This window comes from Nanorana parkeri, unplaced genomic scaffold (assembly GCF_000935625.1).
Source record: "Nanorana parkeri isolate BGI_ZX_2015 unplaced genomic scaffold, ASM93562v1 scaffold4134, whole genome shotgun sequence".
NCBI classification, from domain to species: Eukaryota; Metazoa; Chordata; class Amphibia; order Anura; family Dicroglossidae; genus Nanorana; species Nanorana parkeri.
The window spans coordinates 4,697-4,959 of NW_017310401.1; the positions used below are offsets into that span (position 1 = coordinate 4,697).

Consider the following 263-nt stretch of genomic DNA (forward strand, 5'->3'; position numbering starts at 1 on the left):
CCCGGGTATCTGTAATCCCCCCATAGTGACCCGCGTGGCCTCCTCACACATACGTGTCCCCGGTCCCTCTCTGCAGACTGTCTCCTGGCCGGCGTTCCTCAGACGTTGAAGTTTACGGTGACAACGGGACATTACCGGGTGAAGGAGGGGGACACCCTGCAGCTGAGTAACGCCGACACCATGCCTTTCATCCAGACCCCGGACCCCAAGGCGTCCATCTACCAGAGTGGCCACGGTGAGTGTGACTCCTCCCCCGAGGGCTG

The 263-nt window shown here is 62.0% G+C and overlaps 1 protein-coding gene across 1 annotated transcript in view; it reads left to right on the forward strand.

The window, feature by feature from the left end:
• Positions 1 to 263, forward strand: part of LOC108803744 (trafficking protein particle complex subunit 10-like) — a gene marked incomplete at its 5' end in the record, with an annotated part of 10,596 nt that overhangs the window by 4,576 nt on the left and 5,757 nt on the right. The window contains one exon of the mRNA XM_018575559.1: positions 44 to 241. Coding sequence (XP_018431061.1) covers positions 44 to 241 — 198 coding nt within the window. The remainder of the gene's footprint in view (positions 1 to 43; positions 242 to 263) is intronic.